The sequence below is a fragment of the Rhinoraja longicauda genome, chromosome 26 (genome assembly GCF_053455715.1).
Source record: "Rhinoraja longicauda isolate Sanriku21f chromosome 26, sRhiLon1.1, whole genome shotgun sequence".
Taxonomy (NCBI): Eukaryota; Metazoa; Chordata; class Chondrichthyes; order Rajiformes; family Arhynchobatidae; genus Rhinoraja; species Rhinoraja longicauda.
Window position 1 is genome coordinate 3,245,032 of NC_135978.1, and position 20,909 is coordinate 3,265,940.

Sequence of the window (20,909 nt, forward strand, 5' to 3'; positions counted from 1 at the left end):
TATACAAAAAATGGATGTTTCTAACCTCTGAAAAAAAAATCAAATAATGGATAGTTCTTACGAATGGAACCTTTACTTATCCCAGAGATGGCCTCATAATGGCTTATTTGACTTTCATTGGCACAACTTTAGTCCTCATGTTGATAAACAGCAATAAAAGTTTCCAAAGGTGATGGAAAGACTGGAGGAAAGACTAGGTGCTGAGAGCTCTCTTATACCAGCAATTAAACACACCCAAGCAATTACAAACACCTGTGAAGCCATGTGTCCCAAACATCATGATGCCATGAAACGGGGGTGGGGGGTGGCTATGTATAAACGCAGCTGTAATTTCTATATAGTAAAACCAAAATGGATAAAAATGGCCTTTAATAAAATCTGACAATGTGCACTTTAACCACATGTGATTTTTTTCCTATTACAAATCTCAAATTGTGGAGTACAGAAGCAAATAAATAAATGATGGGTCTTTGTCCCAAACATTATGGAGGGCACTGTATACACTGTATATGGCTCGATTGTAATCATGTATTGTCTTTCCGCTGACTGGTTAGTACACAACAAAAGCTTTTCACTGTACCTCAGTACACATAACAATAAACTAAACTGAAGCATATCGCTCACTTGCATCATGCCCAAATGGCCTTCCACAAGTGTCTGCAAATAACACGTTTCCTTTGTTGGCCAAGGGCATCAAAGCTCAGCAATGTCAGCGCGTATATATATTGTAAAGCAGAGATCGCTGGATAGTGACCATTGTCAGATTTTATCTCTTCTTCTGCCCAAGGACACTCAAGCTAACTGCAGTGTCTCAAATGCTGAGCAGACTTCAGTTTGAATTGAAAAGAGAAAACTAGAACGGCGCACCAACACAAAAGCTGGAGTAACTCAGCGGGTCAGGCAGCATCTCTGGAGGAAAGGAATAGGTGACGTTTTGGTGACGAGACCCTTCTTCAGAACTGTGTGTTGATTTGTTTGTGCTCCCATCAGGAAAGGCCGCTTGTTATTTTTAAATTCACAAATAAAGACGTCACTAAACCTAATCCATAATCATAAAGACTAAGCTTCTGTGCATAAATGTCCTGAGTTAGTTTTAATTTTCAGTTTTAGATTTAGAGATAACCATGGAAACAGGCTCTTTGGTCCACCAAGTCCATTCCGACCAACGTTCACACTAGTTCTATCCTACACACTAAGGACAATTTACAGAAGCCAATTATCTACAAAACTGCATGTCTTTGGAATGTGGGAGGAAATCCACGCGGTCACAAACTCCGTACAGACAGCGCCAATAGTCAGGATCAAACCCGGGTCTTTGGTGCTGGAAGGCAGCAACTCTACCACTGCTCCACTACCATTTATGTTTTTAGGAATTAACTAATCATCATGACTTTTGACTAACATCCACAATATTCATAGACAGTGAAGGGAAAGAATGTTTGCGACGATAACTATCAATCTGATTTTTAGTGTCCAAAATGGGAAAATGTGGTGCAGAAGGCATATGATATATATAGACAATAGACAATAGGTGCAGGAGGAGGCCATTTGGCCCTTCGAGCCAGCACCGCCATTCAATGTGATCATGGCTGATCATTCTCAATCAGTACCCCGTTCCTGCCTTCTCCCCATACCCCCTGACCCCGCTATCCTTAAGAGCTCTATCCAGCTCTCTCTTGAATGCATTCAGAGAATTGGCCTCCACTGCCTTCTGAGGCAGAGAATTCCACAGATTCACAACTCTCTGACTGAAAAAGTTTTTCCTCATCTCAGTTCTAAATGGCCTACCCCTTATTCTTAAACTGTGGCCCCTGGTTCTGGACTCCCCCATCATTGGGAACATGTTTCCTGCCTCTAACGTGTCCACCCCCTTAATAATCTTATACGTTTCGATAAGATCTCCTCTCATCCTTCTAAATTCCAGTGTATACAAGCCTAGTCGCTCCAGTCTTTCAACATATGATAGTCCCGCCATTCCGGGAATTAACCTAGTAAACCTACGCTGCACGCCCTCAATAGCAAGAATATCCTTCCTCAAATTTGGAGACCAAAACTGCACACAGTACTCCAGGTGCGGTCTCACTAGGGCCCTGTACAACTGCAGAAGGACCTCTTTGCTCCGATACTCAACTCCTCTTGTTATGAAGGCCAACATTCCATTGGCTTTCTTCACTGCCTGCTGTACCTGCATGCTTCCTTTCAGTGACTGATGCACTAGGACACACAGATCTCATTGTACGTCCCCTGTTCCTAACTTGACACCATTCAGATAATACTCTGCCTTCCTATTCTTACCACCAAAGTGGATAACCTCACATTTATCCACATTAAACTGCATCTGCCATGCATCCGCCCACTCACACAACCTGTCCAAGTCACCCTGCAACCTCATAGCATCTTCCTCACAGATCACACTACCACCCAACTTTGTACCATCTGCAAATTTGCTAATGGTACTTTTAATCCCTTCATCCAAATCATATTAATGTATATTGTAAATAGCTGCGGTCCCAGCACCGAGCCTTGTGGTACCCCACTAGTTACTGCCTGCCATTCTGAAAGGGACCCATTTATCCCCACTCTTTGCTTGCGTTCACAGGTCAGGGCATTGAGTACAGGAGTCAGCTAGTCATGCCGCAGCTTTTGAGGAGTTTGGTGAGGCTGCATTTGGAGTATTGCGTGCAGTTCTAATCGCCACTTTGCAGGAAGAATGCGGGAGCTTTGCAAACGATGCAGAGGTGGTTTACCATAATGCTACCCGGATTAGAGGGTGCGGGTGCTCCTCAGCTTACGATGGGGTTCCGTTCTGAGAAACCCATCGCAAACCGAAAATATTGTAAGTCGAAAGGCTTTTAATACACGCGATCATGTGGCCGGAAGCGAGCGGCGGCTCGCCACGGGTCACTGCCGTTTGCAGCCGGAGCGCAAAGTCGGAACATCACAAGTCGAAGCATCGTAAGCCGGGGAGCACCTATATTAGCTACAGGGACAGATTGGACAGGACTTGGATTGTTTTCTCTGGAATACTGGATGATGTAGGGAGCCATCTTAGAAATATATAAAATAATGAAAGATATAGATAGGGTAGATGATAGACAATAGGTGCAGGAGTAGGCCATTCGGCCCTACGAACCAGCACCACCATTCAATGTGATCATGGCTGATCATTCTCAATCAGTACCCCGTTCCTGCCTTCTCCCTATAACCCTTGACTCTGCTATCCTTAAGAGCTCTATCTAGCTAAGAACGTTGTTAAGAGAATTTTGGATAGGCATATTTCATTTTACATTACTTACCGAATGGTGAAAGGCCTGGATAGTGGATGTGGAGAGGATTTTTCCACCAGGGCAAGAGGCTAGGTCAAGAGGGCACAGCCTCAGATTAAAAATACATATCTTTTGAAAGGAGGAAGAATTTCTTTAGTAATAGGGTGAAATTCAATGCCACAGGCGTCTGTGGTGGCCAAGTCATCGGGTATTTTTAAGGCAGAGGTTGACATATTCTTGATTAGTAAGGGTGTGAAGAGTTATGGGAAGAAGGCAACAGAATGGGGATAAGAGGGAAAGATAGATCATCCATGATTGAATGACGGATGGGCTGAATGGCCTATTTCTGCTCCAATAAGGGGTAGGCCATTTAGAATGGAGATGAGGAAAAACGTTTTCAATCAGAGATTTGTAAATCTGTGGAATTCTCTGCCTCAGATGGCAGTGGAGGCCAATTCTCTGGATGCTTTCAAGAGAGAGCTAGATAGAACTCTTAAAGATAGCGGAGTCAGGGGGTATGGGGAGAAGGCAGGAACGGGGTACTGATTGAGAATGATCAGCCATGATCACATTGAATGGTGGTGCTGGCTCGAAGGGCCGAATGGCCTACTCCTGCACCTATTGTCTATTATCAATGATTTATGAATACATTGATATGCAGAGAATGGAGAGATATGGATTATGTCAGGTAAGAGAAGGTCTTGGGATCATGTACAGCACACATATTATGGGCTGAAAAACCTGTTCTTGTGTTGTACTTTTCTATGTTCTATCTAACTGTAGCCAGCTGAGAGACCACTGAAACCTATGTGTCAATTTCAGACTTCACAACATATTATGGCTTCTGGTTTCTGATGGATGTATACAAAAACATAAAGCTTTTCTATACAGACCAGTAAATCTGTGATATTTTATGTTGTAAATTGAGTAAATTTATTTATAATAGGAATGTTACATCAAGCAATTCACATAATGATGCAGTATTTGCAGCCATTACATCCACACTTTCCGTTAGTATTTATATTAGAAATTGATAATTAAAATTTCAGTGTGGCAGCCTCCAATAATGGCTCTAGACGTGGATGAATTGTACAGCAATCAGAATGAACAGCTCATAATGGTGAGAGTCTAAACTAGGAAATGTAACTCAGAAGATATAAAACATATAGAATCATGCTTAAATGTCAAGAGAAAGGAAGGAAGATTGAGAGAGAGATAGGCCTTGTTTAAAATATTACATGTAAAAAAATTTACAAACAATTAATAAGGCATCGTTAATTTATATCCAGGGGTATCAGGGGTTATGGGGAGAGGGCAGGACAATGTTGAGAGGGAAAGATAGATCAGCCATGATTGAATGGCGGAATAGACCTGATGGGCTGAATGGCCTAATTCTGCTCCGAGAACTTATGAATTCACTTGCATGCAGTAACGTCACAAACAGAAGAAATCTCAATGGAGACACAAGTTGCTGTAGTTGCTGGAATCTTGAGCAAAACACAAAGCACTGAAGGAACTCAGCGGATCAGACAGTATCTGTGGAGGGAATGGTCAGATGACATTTTGCGTCGGAACCCTTCAAGTTTATTTTGAAATCAATAGAATATTTCTAGAAAGTGGCAGCGTAAGAAATTTGCAGTCATGACACCATCATCGCATTCACGTATAAAGATTATAAAAAGTTATTTCTCAGTGTAGCTTGGTAGAATATTAAAAATCTCAAATATGCTAAGCACTGTAATTTCAGATGAAAGACACAAGATGGGAACAATGAATATGAACAGAAAGCAGAGGAGAAAGGGCTTTTGTTTTATAAGGTCAAAGCATATTTTTCCGAATGTAAACATAAGACAACAATGACTACTTCATCAACAAGATAAAGAAACTTGTCAACGTACCGATTTGGTTTCTGACTGACTTTCCCTTCTCCACTTCTTCAGCGACTTTAACCTTGGAGAAAGTCACCAGCGAGGCATTGTCCTTCTCCACGTCTTCGTCACTTCTGTCATCTTCATCCTCCTCCTCCTCATCATCACTGTCACTGTCTCCCAAGTCGTCCATGCCTTCAGCAAATTTCTCATAGTCTTTGATTTCTTCAAAGTCAAAACTGCCTCCATTCACTTCTTCACGCACAGGTTCTTTGTTGTTCACTTCCTCACCATCTTCGTTCCCGGTGCTTTCCTCGATCTCTGTCATGTCTTCATCTGACATAAGAATGAACACAAAGTGTTAAACGTTTAAAACCGCCATAAGATTTTATGCCTCCCCCTGCTTACTTAGCAAATGCGTTATGTGTCGGAAACATCTTTAATATGCATATTAAAAGGGTGTATAAAATAAATCTAAATTTCCATTTAAGAGTTTCTGCCACGTAACCTAATGGGAATTCTCCTCAGCTTTAAGGGTTTGCTAAACCTGGGGGCGAGACCACTGCTCTACAAAACCTTAAGCCGGCAGCCGTCGTCCAATTTAATTCTTCATCAGCCATGCAAACTGAAACCATAAGATTAATCAGACGACTCAATTTGTTGGGAACCCTGCTGCCAGTGTGAATTGGTACACGGCAAATGCTAATTTTCCACACGTTCGAGGTTTGCGTGAAGCTAATTCATAGCCATTGACACCAGTTGTTTAAAGCAAGAACCGACAAATATTGTGACTTGTCCAATACTCCAGGTGGAATTCAACGGGCTGCACTATTTAGATTTTTCTTTTTGCAATTCCAAATTTTAGTTTTTTAACTTTAGTTTAGAGATACAGCATGCAAACAGGCCCTTCGGCACAACCAGTCCGTACCGACCAGCGATCCCACACACCAACACTATCCTACACACACTAGGGACAATTTACAATTTTACCAAGCCAATTAGCCTACAAACCTGCATGTCTATGGAGCGCGGGAGGAAACCGGAGCACCCGGAGAAAACCCACACAGGTCACTGGGAGAAGGTACAAACTCCATACAGACAGCACCCGTATCATCTGGCGCTGTAAGGCAGCAACTCTACTGAGACCCTTCTTCAGATATAGTGTAAATAGTCATTTAATGAGTAGCATGAAAAATTATTATTATTAGCTTAAAAATGCTTTAAAAGCACATGGAAAATTTAGGTGAAGCTGGATTTTGTGTAAGTCGGGTCTTCTGAAGAAGGGTCTCAACCCGAAATGTCACCCTTCCTTGCCTCCAGAGATGCTGCCTGACCTGCTGTGTTACTCCAGCATTTTGTGTCTATCTTCGGTGTAAACCAGCATCTGCAGTTCATTCCTACACTCCTTAACAAATATATTAATTTTTGCAGAATGCAAATGCGGCCCATTAATTTACAATCGACATTTTAAAATCCGAACGACTCCAGCTGAAAACAGAAACCAAAACGTGATTACTGTATTTCTAACTGAATCTCATTTGACCAAAACTATTTTTGTCGTTTGCTTTTTCAAGCTAGAAAATAGTGCGAGTAAAAACAATAAATCAATTAATTTTCCATCAGCATTTGATAAGAAAAAACATAAAGTGGATATTCTTACTAGAATTGCATATAACTATGACAACATTGAGCATAGAACAAAGCAGCAGGGGAACAGACCCTTAGGCCAGAATGACCATGGCATACATGATGTCACGATAACTTATCTCCTCTGATTGCATGTGATCGATATACTTCTGATCACTGCATGTCCATGTGCCTATCTCACACACCTTAAAGCTGTAGAGGCTTTAAGGTGCGAAAAATTATTATTGTTAGCTTAAAAATGCTTTAAAAGCGCATGGTGGCCCCACCACCACACCTGACAGTTCGTTCCAGGCACCGCCACTCTGTGTAAAACAAAACTTTTCTCGCAGATCTCTTTAAACTTTGCCACTCTCATCTTAAAACTGTGCCCTCTAGTCTTTGGCATTTCCACGCTGGGGAGAAAAGGTTCTGACTGCCTACCTTATCTAAGCCTCATAGTTTATATACTTCCATCAAGTCTCCCCCTCAACCTTGTCTGGCGTTCCAGACAAAACAATCCATGCCTGTTCAACCTCTCCTTATAGCTAATGCACTCTAATCCAGGCAGTATTCTGGTCAACATTTTCTGCACCCTCACCAAAGCCTCCATATCCTTCCTGTAATGGGGCAACCAGAACTGTATGCAATACTTTAAATGTGGCCTAACCCAAGACTTATAAATCTACAACATAGCTTCCTGACTCTTGTACTCAATGCTCCTTTGTTGTTTTGCATACTGACCTGCAGCATGTCCCTAACAACTCTCACCAACTTCTACCACTGCACCGTAGAAAGCATTTTATCAGGATGCATCACAGCACGGTTTGGGAACAGCTCCATCCAGGACCGCACGGATTGCAGAGAATTGTGGACGCAGCCCAGACCATCACACAAACCAACCTCCCTTCCATTGACTCCATTTACATCTCACGCTGCCTCGGCAAGGCCAGCAGCATAATCAAGGACAAGTCGCACCCCGACCAATCCCTCTTCACCCCTCACCCATCGCGCAAAAGGTACAGAAGTGTGAAAACGCACACCTCCAGATTCAGCGACAGTTTCTTCCCAGCTTTTATCAGGCAACTGAACCATCCTATCACCAACTAGAGAGTAGTCCTGAACTAGTATCTACCTCATTGGAGACCCTCGGGCTCTCATTGATTGGATTTATCTTGCACTAAACATTATTCCCTTTATCCTGTATCTGTACCCTGTGGTGTTACGATTGTAATCATGTATTGTCTTTCTGCTCACTGGTTACCACGCAACAAAAGCTTTTCACTGTACGTTGGTCCACATGACTATAAACTAAACTAAACATACTCTGAAGAAGCACCTTGTTAATCTTGCATTTCAGGTTCTGATATGGGTTTTTTTAAATAATAAATTTAACTAACACCTATTTTTTAACATTTGTAGCTTTCATCCTGACTCTGTAATCTATTAACCTTGTCCTGATGTTGATACTCAATGCCCCGACCAGTTATGGCAAGCCGACCATATGCCGCCTTCACCACCCTATCTACTTGTGTTGCCACTTTCAGGGAGCTATGGACTTGGACCCCAAGATGCCTCTGTGCATCCATGCCGCTACGGCTCTTGCCATTGACTGTACAATTGAAAAAAATGAGAAACATCTCCTACCTGAGGCGTCCGACAAGGAATCCTCACTGGCCTCGTCTTGCAAAGCCTTTCGAGAGGTCGCCTTCCCTGCGTACCTCCCATCTGTGTCACACAGCAAAGCCGACGCTTGTTTCCGCAGTTTACTGTCAAATGCCAGGCTGTTGTCTCCCTCATCGAACCTGTCGATGACTTTAGCAATGGTCGCTGAGAAAGAAAGATAAAACTTCAGTCCAAGAAAGCATTTAGTTTTAATGTTAACGTAATGTTAACATAACATCAATTCACCAGAGTAAAAGTACATGTAAAACAGTTCAACAATATTCCATTTTTAAACAGAATTTAGCTGCGTTTATTGCCTCCCTTTTGAACTTGACACTTGAAGAGGAGGTGGGTTGTTTCCTATCTGTAGTCCATTCTCCATCAATACCTTGTAATAGGACTAATGGGGACAGCACAGTGGCGCAGCAGTAGAGTTGCTGCCTCACAGCGCCAGAGACCCGGGTTCAATCCTGACTTCGGGTGTTGTCTGTACAGAGTTTATTCGTTCTCCATGACCTGCGCAGGTTTTCTTCAGGATCTCTCGTTTCCTCCCACACTCCAAAGACATACGGGTTTGTAAGTGGGACTAGTGTAGCTGGGGCATGTCGGTGAGGGCAAGTTGGGCCAAAGTACCTGTTTCCACGCTGTATGACTCTAAAGCACTTTAGGCATTCATGCACTAGTTTGGGGTTATTAATTTATTGATACTGTATTTTATTTATTATTAACTATCCATGTGTATTGTGTTTATAGGCCTGTTATGCTGCTGCTCGGAAGAATTTCATTGTTCCATTTGTCGATACGTACAACAATCAAACACTCTTGACTAAACTGTGTTTCACTCTCTCCATTTGCAGCCCCCCTGCTAAATGCTTCCTGCAATTTTTGGTTCTATTACATGGGGCAGGAATGGAGACACAAGGAACTACGGATGCTGGAATCTTGAACAAAGCAAAGGAACTCGTTTTGGGAACTCAGTGGGTCATGCAGCAACAGTGTGAACCGACAACTCGCAAAGGTAGACAACTCGGATCTGTCAACTTTCGACAACTCTCTTCAGTACTTTTATCTACACTGCTAAGAGAATTTTGGGAAATTCTCGATGCTGCTTGTGGCCTGTCCTCAAATGGGAACGTACTCTTCTCAGAGCATGGTCTGGTTGACTGCAACAGATTCAATGGGTTCAAGCTACGTGGAGGTGGACATGATATAAGAAAATAACTGCAGATGCTGGTACAAATCGAAGGTATTTATTCACAAAATGCTGGAGTAACTCAGCAGGTCAGGCAGCATCTCGGGACAGAAGGAATGGGCGACGTTTTGGGTCGAGACCCTTCTTCTGAACGTCGCCCATTGCTTCTCTCCCGAGATGCTGCCTGACCTACTGAGTTACTCCAGCATTTTGTGAATAAATACCTTCAATGGAGGTGGACATGAAATCGTCGATGTAAAATATCTTTAATCGGACTTTACTAGACTTTATCCTGCACTAAACGTTATTCACATTATTCCCTTTCATCATGCATCCATACACTGCGAACGGCTCGATGGTAAATCATATATATTCCTTCCGATGACTGGTTAGCACGCAACAAAAAAGGTTTTCACTGTACCTCGGTACACATGACAATAAACTAAATTGAACGGATGTAGCAGGGCATGATGCTGCCCAATTCTAAAGGTGCAAATTAAAAGCTGCAGAAACTGTTATTTCACACTGAAACATTTGCCAGAACTGTTTTTCAGAAACTGGGCTCAAATAAAATCAAATGATACAAATAAGCAAGCAGTGCCTGCAAGGCTTCTTAAAATATGTAATCTTAATAATAAAAATGTTTTCCTCTATAATTTCTCAACAGTAAATGGTTATCTGTCAAATTCGGGAATCATAAGCCTATTAAATGCCCTCATGTATGAACACAAACTAGCATGACTGATGAATTATTGCATCTCCTATAATCATTGGTGGGTATAGATGAAGTAGCCAGTACAACATCATACACAAGATGTGTTGACAGATCTGCATCAAACCAATGGTAGTACAAATAACAATCCACTTTTGAATTCTGCAACTGTACTGTCTGATGTATTTTAGTTTAGGTTAGTTTCGGAAGGCTGCAGCCGTAACCCCCTCCCACGGTGGCCTTCACCTGCCCCCACTGTTCCCGCGTGTGAAGCTCGTGCATCAGATACCAGAGCCACACTCGATCCCACAGGACATGAGACCGCACAACTATGCTATCGTAGTCTACAACGGGTCACCACAAGTTTACAGCATGGAAACAGGCCCGACGGCCCGGGCCGACCATCGATCACCCGTTCATATTAGTTCTATTTTATCCCACTTTCTCATCCACGCCCTGCAATGTATGTGCAACTTACAGAGGCCAACTAACCAAACTCCACATGGACAGTACCCGAGGTTAGAATCGAACCTGGGTCACTGCCGCTGTAAGGCAACAGCTCCCTCAGCTGCGTCATTGTGCCGTTCTAAGTAGAGATTTGCAGTGGTTAGACCAAGTAACATGGGTGGGAAGATGGCGCAGCAATAGAGTTGCTGCCTCACAGCGCCAGAGACCCGGGCTCGATCCTGAATACGGGTGCTGTCTGTACGGAGTTTGTACGTTCTCCCCATGACTGCGTGGGTTTTCTCCAGGTGCTCTGGTTTCCCCCAACACTCCAACGACGTACAGGTTTGTAGATTAATTGGCTTCTGTTAAAATTGTAAATTGTCCCTGCCGCTAGTGCATGGGAATTGCTGGTCAGTGTGGACTCGATGGGCTGAAGGGCCTGCTACTGTATCTGTAAACACTAATCACTTAAAGAACGTTGGAATATATCGAAATCAAGACAGTACAGGATTTAGAAGGTAACTTGGAGCTGGCTGTTTTATTAAATTAGCACCTGATTTTGCCAAACTGTATAGGCTGTTCTTGCATCAAAGTAATCTTTTTGCTAAAAATTCCCAAACCTCTCTGATTATGAATCCTCAAATTAATTTCTTCCAACTTTTATTTTTTCGAGTTAACAGCAAATGATGACGATTTCTAACAGCTCAAACGAAGCTGGACAGAAAAGCTACGAACACAAAAGGAAAAAGTTGTCCTTCGTGATTTGTTTGGAAGACTATTATGCACTGTTCCTCATGACGTTAAATGAAGCATAGACCAAAAATTGGGGCACTAAATGCAACGAGACAAACGCCAACTTGTTTGACTGCGCTACCACCAATGAGTGACGGTTCAAGGTGTAGAAACACTGGGGAAACTCAACCTCAATCCGTTTAATATTAAAAGTGCAAGGAAGTGACATATTCCGCAGGTGAATAATGAGTTCCGATTAGGTTTAATTTAATATTCAAAACCTTGCAATCAAATATTCTGTTTATGGAAGAATAAAAATTCCATTTATCACATTTTGTCAGCATCATTGTTAACACAAAGGGCACTTTAGTGCCTCCCATCTCCTTATTGAAAGTGCCTTCCAAATCTCTCCAGAGAATTTGGTCCGCCATCATGAAAATCACATTAGTGGAAATTACAGTTAGGAATTATGGCTTGGCACAGTCCCAGCTGTCCTATATTTTCATTATATATTGAAGCTAGTTTAATTCTTTTAGCTCTGTGATCCACTGGTACTATAAATATTATAAAATATACAACCAAAAATATATGCCTTTAATGCCAAGTAGAAATAGAGTTCCCACCATTAACTCTTCTCCGATTTAATTTTGGAAATAACTTTGATTAACTTAATACAAGAGAGTGCCAGTGAATCAGGAGAACTCGGGGTAAAACGCAAGAACTCCATGAAGTCTAATTCTATTCCAACAAAAAAAAATGATTGTGACTAACTTTCCAATGAATTATCGAGGGAGTGTGTCATTGTGGGAGGTGACATTGTTCAGTTGGGGTATTAAAGCAAGTATGCCTTCTCAGCTAGACACAGAAGATAAAAATCACACTACAAGAAGAACATCCAAGAAATTCTTTCTGCATGGTGCCAAAAACAGTTCAGTTTAGTTTAGAGATACAGCACGAAAACAGGCCCTTCAGCCCACGGAGTCCGCGGCAACCGGGCGGCGCAGCGGTAGAGTTGCTGCCTTACAGCGAATGCAGCGCCGGAGACTCAGGTTCGATCCTGACTACGGGCGCCGTCTGTACGGAGTTTGTACGTTCTCCCCGTGACCTGCGTGGGTTTTCTCTGAGATCTTCGGTTTCCTCCCACACTCCAAAGACGTACAGGTATGTAGGTTAATTGACTGGATAAATGTAAAAATTGTCCCTAGTGTGTGTAGGATAGTGTTAATGTGCGGGGATCGCTGGGCGGCGCGGACTCGGTGGGCCGAAGGGCCTGTTTCCGCGCTGTATCTCTAAATCTAAAATCTAAATCTAAACCAGTGATCCCTGCACATTAACATTGTCCTACACACACTATGGACAATTTACATCTATACCAAGCCAATTAGCCTACAAAACTGTAAATCCTTTGAGTGTGGGAGGAAACCGAAGCTTCCCGGAGGAAACCTAAGCAAGTCACGGGGAGAGCGTACAAACTACATACAGACAGGACTCGTAGTCAGGATCGCACCCAGGTCTCTTGCACTATTAGGCAGCAACTCTATCGCTACGCCACTGGGCTGCCATTTAATTGAAGACGCAAGAGACTGCTGGTGCTGGAATCTGAAGCAACCTGCTAAGGAGGATAAAGCAGGATTTTGACTCGCATATGCTATGTGAACTGCTGATTTCCTCTGATATATTGTTTACTGCCCCAGTTTAGTTTAATGCTATTCTTTTTAAGATAACATTAAAAAGTACAACATGGAGATGGGGCAGGAGGGGAGGGAGGACGAGGAGGGGGGAAAGTTATGTAGTTATTTAAAATTGGTGAATTCAACTTTCAAACATAAGGTACCCGAGATTTGAGGACTCAAAATGATAATTCTCTTTCATTCTATACATTAGTATGGGAGTCAAGGGTTACAGGAAAAAGGTAGGCGAATGGGGTTGAGAGGGAAAGATAGATCAGCTGTGACTGAATGGCAGAGTAGACTTGATGGGCCGAATGAACTTATGACTTAAATGTTATTGGACATCTTCAGTATTGTTGGCATTTTCTGTTTTACTACAATGTCGAAAAACAATGTCGTAACAATTGTGTTCTTAAGAGACAATGATGTCTGATTACTGTGAGATTACAGGTAAACTCTTTTTCCCTAAACCGTTTAAATCCAAGACAGCTTTTTTCTAATCGTCAATTCCCAAAGTAACTTTTAAGTGGTTCTCTAGCTCCCGATCAAAACGGTTATCAACCACTTTACCCGTGTTTTGTAAATATTGTTGCCTAATTCACATTTGTCTTATATCCTACCTGCATGCAGTAGGAAAAGATAGATCTTATTTGAAAGACAAATAAAAATTTGAATAGGTGATTCCGATAGGCTTTAGAGTACCAAGTCACAAGTATTCAAATGAGCTTTCTTGCTATCTGATTCAGAATTGTTCACCATTCGTAAACTTCTTGCATAGGTTGGCGTCCATTTTTGTAACATAATGCATCTGTGAAATACCATTAAATTTGTTTTAACCAGTTAATGGCACTAAGTTATTACACTTTGCTATTGTATTGTAAATATTGAAGTGGCAGGGAGGGAGGACAAACCTGCAAGAACGGTTTGGACCTATAATAGATCATCAATCCAGTTGATGCTGATGGGTCAGCATCATCATTGATGCGGCCCGACGTGTTGTATTTCCAGCTTTCTCGGGGTTTTCAGCTATTTGTTTAGCTTTCTCAGCTGTTTCAGGTTTCCAGCGATTGCTGTATTTTACTTTTGTGTATATATTTTTTAGGTTAGTTTAGTTTAGAGATAGAGCGCAGAAACAGGCCCTTTCGGCCCACCGGGTCTATGCCGATCAGCGATCCCCACACATTAACACTGGGGACAATTTTTACATTTACGAAGCCTGTACGTCTTTGGAGTGTGGGAGGAAACCGAAGCTCTAGGAGAAAACCTACGCAGGTCATGGAGAGAACGTACATATTCCGTACAGACAGCACCCGTTGTCAGGATCGAATCTGGGTCTCCGGCGCTGTAAGGCAGCAACTCTACCGCTGCACCACCGTGCCGCCCCGTGTCATGTGTACCGAGGTGCAGTGAAAAGCTTTTGTTTACATGCCATTCAATTAAATCATTTCATACTATATATGAATGCAATCAATCCATACACAACTACAACAGGTAGGGCAAAGAGAAAAATAGCTGAGCTCAGAATATAGTTTGACAGCATTATAGCCGGCCAAACAGCAGAAAAGTCCAACCTTCACAGAGAAAGTAGGTTGGATGGTCTGGACTACTCCTAGCATAAGGGAGGACCACTTAGTAATCTGATAACAGAGGGGAAAAAAATAGTACCCGAATCTGGTGGTACGTCCTTTCATATCTCTGGCCGATGGGAGAGCGGAGAAGAGGGAAGGACCTCGGTGAAATTGGTCGTTGATTATGTTGGCAAGTGGGCAGGCAGCATTGAGAGTCAATAGAAAGGGGGGAACACAAGGAACTGCAGATGCTAGAATCTGCACCATATAAAGCAACTGAACAACATCTGCAGAGGAAAAGGTGTATGGAGACACACGAGACTGCAGACGCTGGAATCTTGAGCAAAACACAAAATGCTAGAGGAAGTCAGCATCTGTGGAGGGCATGGACAGGTGGAGGAGTCAGGATGTTACCGCCGAGTTGCAGAACGGCTTGGTTTGGCGACAGCTATACCCAAGACCGCGAGAAATTGCAGAGTTGTGGATGAATCTGTACACTTATGGACAGCTCGATTGTTATCATGTCGTCTTTCCACGGCCTGGATAGCATGCAACAAAAAAAGCTTTTCACGGTACCTCGGTAATTGTGACAATAAACAAAATTTTAACTAACGAGGCCCAGGCAACTGAAGAGGGCCCTCGACCCAAAACATCACTTATTCCTTTTCTCCAGAGATGCTGCCTGACCCGCTGAGTTACTCCAGCATTTTGTCTATCTTCAGTGTAAACCAGGATCTGCCGTTCCTTCCTAAGCTAACATGTACACACCCCAAAGCAGTATGAGCGAGCCAACCCACTACATTGGGCTACGGCAAACATCTCCCAGCTACAGATTTTCACACTAGTAATAATAAAAAGTTATGTGATTCAGATAACAAAAACAAAAATCTGTACAGTAACAAGTTTATTTATGTCCACGACTTGCAGCAAGATTCAGAAATTATATGTAAGTTCATGTTATAGGAGCAGAATTAGGCCATTCAGCCCATCAAGTTTACTCCGCCATTCAATCATGTCTTATCTCTCTTTCCTTCCCAACCCCATTCTCATGCCTTCTCCCCATAACCCCTGACGCTTATATCAAGAATCTGCCAATCTCCGCCTTAAAAAACCCATCGAAGGCCTCCATAGCCATCTGTGGCAATTAATTCCACAGATTCATTAGCCTCCAACTAAAGAAATGTCTTCCTATCTCCTTTCTAAAGGTATGGCTTTTTATCTGAGGCTGTGCCCTCTGGTCCTAGACTCTCCTACTAGTGGAAACATCCTCACCACATCAACTCTATCGATACACAGTATATATGTCTACACACATGCAAACATATACATATACATACACAGGCAGACCCACACATGGACAGATATACACACACACTTAACTTTTTTCCCATTTACTATATTGTTTGCAGAGTGCTATGTTTATATATTCTGTTGTGCTGCTGCACGTATTTAATTGTAATATCTGGGACAATAAAACACTGGTAGACACAAAATGCTGGAGTAACTCAGTGGGACAGGCAGCATCTCTGGAGAGAAGGAATAGGTGACGTTTCAGGTCGAGACCCTTCTTCAGACTGTAAAGACAATAAAACACTCTTGACTTGACCCTTGACGGACTGCGCTGCGATGGGATGGGCAGCACAGAGGTGACCAGGCTGGGCCAGGCAGAGCTCCGAGCGGCCGGGACCTGCCATGGACGAGCGCACCGACCTCCGCGCTCTGCAACTCTGGGCCCGAGGCCCGCACAAACACACACCCGCCAGCTACACCGCTTCCTGCTCCTCACACCCCCAGCACAGTACTATGCATATAATAAACAGGAAAAAAAGTTAAGTGTGTGTGCATATCTGTCCGTGTGCGGGTCTATCCGTGTATGATTCGATTTATTCACAAAATGCTGGAGTAACTCAGCAGGTCAGGCAGCATCTCGGGAGAGAAGGAATGTCTCGCGAGATGCTGCCTGACCTGCTGAGTTACTCCAGCATTTTGTGAATAAATCGATTTGTACCAGCATCTGCAGTTATTTTCTTATTCTATCCGTGTATGTATATGTTTGCATGCACATGTATGTGCGTGTCTATATATATAGTGTAAGAAAATAACTGCAGATGCTGGTACAAATCGAAGGTATTTATTTCACAAAATGCTGGAGTAACTCAGCGGGTCAGGCAGTTTCTCAGGAGAGAAGGAATTGGTGACATTTCGGGTCGAGACCCTTCTTCAGAATGATGTCTTGTCCCGCCCCCCTGATATCAGTCTGAAGAAGGGTCTCAACCCGATACGTCACCCATTCCTTCTCTCCTGAGATGCTGCCTGACCTGCTGAGTTACTCCAGCATTTTGTGAAATAAATACTGTCTATATATATATATATATATATAGTACAGTATATATATATGTATATATATGTATAAGAAAATAACTGCAGATGCTGGTACAAATCGATTTATTCACAAAATGCTGGAGTAACTCAGCAGGTCAGGCAGCATCTCAGGAGAGAAGGAATGGGTGATGTTTCGGGTCGAGAACCTTCTTCAGTCTGAAGAAGGGTCTCGACCCGAAACGTCACCCATTCCTTCTCTCCCGAGATGCTGCCTGACCTGCTGAGTTACTCCAGCATTTTGTATATATATGTATATGTATGTATGTGTGTGTGTGTAGATATATATAAAAATGCATGTGTGTGTGTGTATATATATATATAAATAAATGTATTTGGGTATGTGTATGTGTGTGTATATATATATATATTTGATGTGGAGAGGATGTTTCCACCAGTGGGAGAGTCTAGGACCAGAGGGCACAGCCTCAGTTTTAAAGCCATACCTTTAGAAAGGAGAGACATTTCTTTAGTGGGAGGATAATAATGAATCTGTGGAATTCATTGCCACAGACGGCTATGGAGGCCCCACACACACCCGCCCGCTACACCGCTCCCTCCTCCACACACCGCTCCCTCCCCCCCCCCCCTCAGCACGGCGCCTCGCCCGCCGCCGTCCCCCGCACCTTCATCCTCATCGTCCTCCAGCTGTGTGAAGGCCGGCAGCGGGTTGAGCAGCTCCTGCAGCTGCTCCGCGATGGACGCCGCCATCTTGCCGCCGCCGCCCGCTGCTCCGAATAGACCGTATTCACGTGACGCGCTTCCGGCGGCGGACAGGACTTCCGCTTCCGGCTGACAGAGGCAGTGGCTCAGGTTGACACAAGGTGCTGGGGTAACTCAAGGTTCATCGATGCAGCATCTCTACAGAATATGGATAGGCACAATGTGCTGGAGTAGCTCAGTGGTTCAGGCAGCATCTCTGGAGGACATGGATAGGCACAACGTGCTGGGGTAACTCAAAGGCCATATAAACATAGAAAATAGGTGCAGGAGTAGGCCATTCGGCCCTTCGAGCCTGCACCGCCATTCAATATGATCATGGCTGATCATCCAGCTCAGTAACCTGTACCTGCCTTCTCTCCATACCCCCTGATCCCTTTAGCCACAAGGGCCACATCTAACTCCCTCTTAAATATAGCCAATGAACTGGCCTCAACTACCCTCTGTGGCAGAGAATTCCACAGACTCACCACTCTCTGTGTGAAGAAATGTTTTCTCATCTCGGCCCATCCATGCAGAATCTCTACAGAACATGGAAAGGCACAACGTGCTGGGGTAACTCAAGGGCCATGCATGTAGCACCTCTACAGAACATGGATAGGCACAAAGTGCTGGGGTAACTCAAGGGCCATCCATGCAGATCTCTACAGAATATGGATGGGCACAACGTGCTGGAGTAACTCAAGGGCCATCCATGCAGCATCTCTGCAGAATATGGATAGGCACAAAGTGCTGGAGTGACTCAGTGGGTCATGCAGCATCTCTGGAGGACATGGGTAGACAGAAAGTGCTGGAGTAGCTCAGTGGGTCGGGCAGCATCTCTGGAGAACATGGATAGGCACAAAGTGCTGGAGTAACTCAGTGGCCATGCAGCATCTCTGGTGAACATGAATAGACACAAAGTGTTGGAGTAAATCAGGGGGTCAGGCAGCATCTCTGGAGGACATGGATAGGCACAACGTGCTGGAGTAACTCAGTGGTCCATGCAGCATCTCTACAGAACATGGATAGGCACAAAGTGCTGGGGTAACTCAGTGGGTCAGACAGCATCTCTGAAGAACATGGGTAGACACAATGTGCTGGAGTAACTCAAAGGCCATCATGCAGCATCTCTACAGAACATGGATAGGCACAAAGTGCTGGGGTAACTCAGTGGGTCAGGCAGCATCTCTGGAGAACATGGGTAGACACAATGTGCTGGAGTAACTCAGTGGGTCAGGCAGCATCTCTGGAGGACATGGGTAAACAGAAAGTGCTGGAGTGACTCAGTGGGTCGGGCAGTATCTCTGGAGAACATGGATAGAAACAAGGTGCTGGAGTAACTCAGTGGGTCAGGCAGCATCTCTGGAGGACATGGGTAGACAGAAAGTGCTGGAGTAACTCGATGGGTCGGGCAGCATCTCTGAAGAACATGGATAGACACAAGGTACTGGAGTAACTCCGTGGGTCAGGCAGCATCTCTGGTGAACCTGAATAGACACAAAGTGTTGGAGTAAATCGGGGTCAGGCAGCATCTCTGGAGGACATGGGTGGAGAGAAAGTGCTCGAGTGACTCAGTGGGTCAGGCAGCAGCTCTGGAGATCATGGATAGACACAGTGCTGGTATTACTCAGTGGGTCAGGCAGCATCTCTGTAGAACATGGATAGACACAAAGTGTTGGAGTAACAGTGGGTCAGACAGCATCTCTGGAGAACAGGGATAGACTCAAAGTGCTGGAGTCACTGCCGGTCTGGCAGCATCCCTGGAGAATATAAATAGACTCGAAGTGATGGAGTAACTCAATGGCCATGCAGCTTTTCTGGAGAACATGGATAGACACAAAGTGCTGGAGTAACTCAGCGGGACAGTCGGCATCTCTGGAGAGAAGGAATGGGTGACGTTTCGGGTCGAGACCCTTCTTCAGATCTGAAGAGATCTCCACCCGATACGTCACCCATTCCTTCTCTCCAGAGATGCTGCCTGTCCCGCTGAGATACTCCAGCACTTTGTGTCTATAAGGGGAGATGGATCACGCGCAGACAGATAAGAGTCGGTCTTGGCATCCTGTTCGACACAGATATTGTGGGCCAAAGAGCCTGTTCTTGTGCTGTATTTTTATGTTATATAAATCAAAAGAATGTAGCCTTAGAATGGCAAATATTTTAAAAAGCGTTTGTCTCTACCTTGGTACACGTGACAATAAACTAAACTAAACTAAATTATATTTATTTGTCCACTAAAACACTAAGTGCTCGAGTAACTCGGTATATTTGGAAAACATTTGGAGAGCGTGCAGCGTAGGTTTACTGGGTTAATTCCCGGAATGGCGGGACTGTCATATGTTGAAAGACTGGAGCGACTAGGCTTGTATACACTGGAGTTTAGAAGGATGAGAGGGGATCTTATCGAAACGTATAAGATTATTAAGGGGTTGGACACATTAGAGGCAGGAAACATGTTCCCAATGTTGGGGGAGTCCAGAACCAGGGGCCACAGTTTAAGAATAAGGGGTAGGCCATTTAGAACAGAGATGAGGAAAAACTTTTTCAGTCAGAGAGTTGCGAATCTGTGGAATTCTATGCCTCAGAAGGCAGTGGAGGCCAATTCTCTGAATACATTCAAGAGAGAGCTAGATAGAGCTCTTAAGGATAGCGGAGTCAGGGGGTATGGGGAGAAGGCAGGAACGGGGTACTGATTGAGAATGATCAGCCATGATCACATTGAATGGCGGTGCTGGCTCGAATGGCCGAATGGCCTACTCCTGCACCTATTGTCTATTGTCTATAACATGGTCAGAACCCTTCCTCAGACTGATCTTCATGTTCTCCCAAGTTGCTGCCTGACCCGCTGAGTTTCTCCAGCACTTTGTGATCTCGATATTCCACCTGCATGTGCAGTTCCTTGTGATGGTCTCTTTACTTCTGTAAAAGCAGCTGGCGAAATCTTTTTTGCATTCTTATAAAATGAGTCGGCAAATATTTCGGTTATATTTTTCCAACCTCGTCGACCTCAAGACTTTTAAGTTTCCCTGGTATTAACGTAACACCACGTCTGAAGAAGGGTCTCGTCACCAAAAACGTCACCTTC

The 20,909-nt window shown here is 43.8% G+C and overlaps 1 protein-coding gene across 1 annotated transcript in view; it reads right to left on the reverse strand.

Annotated features, from left to right (window-relative positions):
* Positions 1-17,853, reverse strand: part of aatf (apoptosis antagonizing transcription factor) — a 115,971-nt gene extending 98,118 nt beyond the window's left edge. Inside the window, exons 1-3 of the mRNA XM_078421996.1 lie at positions 17,749-17,853; positions 8,405-8,587; positions 5,165-5,470 (exon numbers count right to left, since the gene is read on the reverse strand). Coding sequence (XP_078278122.1) covers positions 5,165-5,470; positions 8,405-8,587; positions 17,749-17,833 — 574 coding nt within the window. The 5' untranslated portion in view covers positions 17,834-17,853. The remainder of the gene's footprint in view (positions 1-5,164; positions 5,471-8,404; positions 8,588-17,748) is intronic.
* Between the last annotated feature and the right edge of the window lie 3,056 nt (positions 17,854-20,909).